The 2,640-nt window shown below is 41.5% G+C and overlaps 1 protein-coding gene across 1 annotated transcript in view; it reads right to left on the bottom strand.

Moving 5' to 3' along the window:
• Window positions 1-31: 31 nt before the first annotated feature.
• nhlrc2 (NHL repeat containing 2) overlaps window positions 32-2,640 on the bottom strand; it is a gene marked incomplete in the record, with an annotated part of 25,872 nt that continues 23,263 nt past the window's right edge. Inside the window, 1 exon segment of the mRNA XM_014007575.1 lies at window positions 32-550. Within this exon segment, the coding sequence (XP_013863029.1) occupies window positions 288-550 (263 nt within the window).

The raw sequence follows: 2,640 nt of genomic DNA, 5'->3' as shown, positions 1-2,640 counted from the left end.
AGCATTAGCATTGTGAGTAAACATTAGCTTTTCTTTTTTTTTCAGTAAGAGGTTTTTATTTAATAGAATTTTTGGACAAAAAATGCAATATATCGCAATATACTGCCTTGCTAACAGTATCCCAATATATCGGGATATATCGTATCGTGACCCCTCTGTTATGATATGTATCATATCGCCAAATTCTTGCCAATACACAGCCCTAGTTTATAGACTTAGAAATTGGAAGTCTTCCTGTCATGTCAATATAAACTGTAAACTCTGAGGCTGTGGTGACTGAGCAGGTTCTAGAAGGCATGAGTTAATGTCACAGTGACCTCTCCGGCTCCAGGGCTGGAGTCCACACAAAGAGGCAGTGTAAACGAGGCTGCTTTCATCATGCAGGCTTTCCCGGCCTCCGTGCAGAAATACACCCAGGTGTTTAACGTGAGGCTGAGGTTTCCGTCCGGCTCTTTCAGAACAGGGGGCAGTTTGGCTGAGACAACGAGGGGCTGCGTCAGATCCACGATTTCTCCATTCACTACCTGACCGCCCAGCAGCCACTCGTTACCTAGAGGACGGGGGAAACAAAACAAAGCAAGAGACACATTCAAACAAAGCAAGGATGGTTATTTTATTCACATATTTAATGATAAGTTTCAGGCACAACTTGTTGACCGAGCAGCCCACCGCAGCGTGATGAAAAACATCCGTTCACGGTTTTGACTGATTTCAGTCTGCACTCTGAAAGATCAGGGGTCTCATTTATAAAGGATTGCGTGGAAACCATACTAAAAGTGAACGTACGGCCAAAAGGCAGAAATGGAGTACGCCAAAAGAAATTCGGATTTATAAAACTGTGCATACGCACGTTTCTGCGCATCTTTCCTTTATAAATCACATCCACACGTCAGAGTTTGCGCACGAGGTCCCGCCTCAGGTTCTGCCCTCTACACGCCCACACTCAACCATAAACAGTCAATGTAAAGTACCTCATGAATGTTAAGATGTATTTAAATCAGTCAGCTGATCAATGTCAACAAAAGTGATTGATTCAGACACGCTCCGTCGTGCGTCTGGAGGATGACAGGTGCTGACTGACAGCTGCTCACGTGAACAGAATGTCTGTAATTGACAGATTTTCTCTCATTTTGCTTTAGAGTAATCTAACGATTTTTATAAAAAATACTCAGCTTCAAATTAGTTTTCCATCAGAGCCTGCAGGACGATAAAAACAATAAAATTTAAATTAATTAAGTCAGATAAAATTAGAAATAAGTCCACCGCTCTTCTTCTCGTCCTCTCCCCCTCCTGCCTGCTCTGTTATCCGCGGCAGACACCCCCGCCCCGCACACACACACACACACGCACGCACGCACGCACGCACGCACGCACGCACGCACGCACGCATCCCCCCGCGCGCACGCGTGACAAATACGGACTTTAAACGTGAAGTTTTATAACATTCACACTGGCGAGGTGGATGCGCCCTGTGCGTGTATCCAAAGCCTGACTTTTGCTGTCCTGCTCGGGGAGGGGTCTGTGGGTCAGGGAGGGGTCTGTGGGTCAGGGTCGTCTGAGGAGGAAGCAGATGAAGGGATTTGCGCACAGGAAATTTATTTTAGATTTGAGGKTTTTTTTTTATTTCAAAGGTCCTCACGGCTCAGCAGCAGAAGCATAAATATTGCTGTTAAGAAAGCTGATGATAAAGTTGAATAAAAATCTAAGTCTGATGAAGGTAAATTAAATATCTGACRGTGATCATTACACAGTGTGGCTCTAATTCCTCACTTCACCATCTGTGTCGCAGCTTCATGTCTCCAAAATGAGCGTACGCAAGGGTCAGAGCTGGCGTGAGGCACCGCACACTTTCACGTCAAGTTTGGATTTTATAAATCACAACCTTGGCGTAAAAAGTGGCGTACGCAAGTTTCTGGGCTCAAATTGTGCGTACGCCAGTTTTATAAATCTGACCCCTGGGCTCAAATTGTGCGTACGCCAGTTTTATAAATCCGACCCCAGGTGTGTACGAGTCCGTCAGCCTGACATTTAGATTTATTACTGTACTGTGCCAGAGTTGTAAAGTAACTAAGTACAAATACTACTGTGCCAGAGTTGTAAAGTAACTAAGTACAAATACTTCGTTACTGTACTTAAGTAGAATTTTTGGGTATCTGTACTTTACTTGAGTAATTATTTTTCAGCCTACTTTTTAATTTACTTCTTACATTTTCACACAATTATCTGTACTTTCTACTCCTTACATTTAAAAAAAAAAGTAGAAAGTCATTACTTTTATTCATTTTTGCTTGTTTTCATTCCAGCTTGTTATTGTAAAAAATAAATGCTATCCATATAAACTGCGCCCCTTAAAGTGAATTTAATTGTGGTTGAATGAGAAGTATAAATATATAAAATTCTGATACTGTATTAGTTTGTACACAAACAAATCATGTCACACTCCAGCAGGACATAATCATTAAAATAAAAGGACTGTACTTAAGAAGTATTTGTACTTCATGAATTATATTATTGCATTTGGCTGCAGCTCTCAGATAGGTTTTCATTTTGGAGAAAATGTTTGAACAACCTTGATATATAAACTGAAACAGCTAGACTGGTGCATCCCATAAATTAATTATTTTAATACAATACAGGTGC

Source organism: Austrofundulus limnaeus, unplaced genomic scaffold (assembly GCF_001266775.1).
Source record: "Austrofundulus limnaeus strain Quisiro unplaced genomic scaffold, Austrofundulus_limnaeus-1.0 Scaffold43, whole genome shotgun sequence".
Taxonomy (NCBI): Eukaryota; Metazoa; Chordata; class Actinopteri; order Cyprinodontiformes; family Rivulidae; genus Austrofundulus; species Austrofundulus limnaeus.
This window is presented reverse-complemented; position numbering and strand designations above follow the sequence as displayed.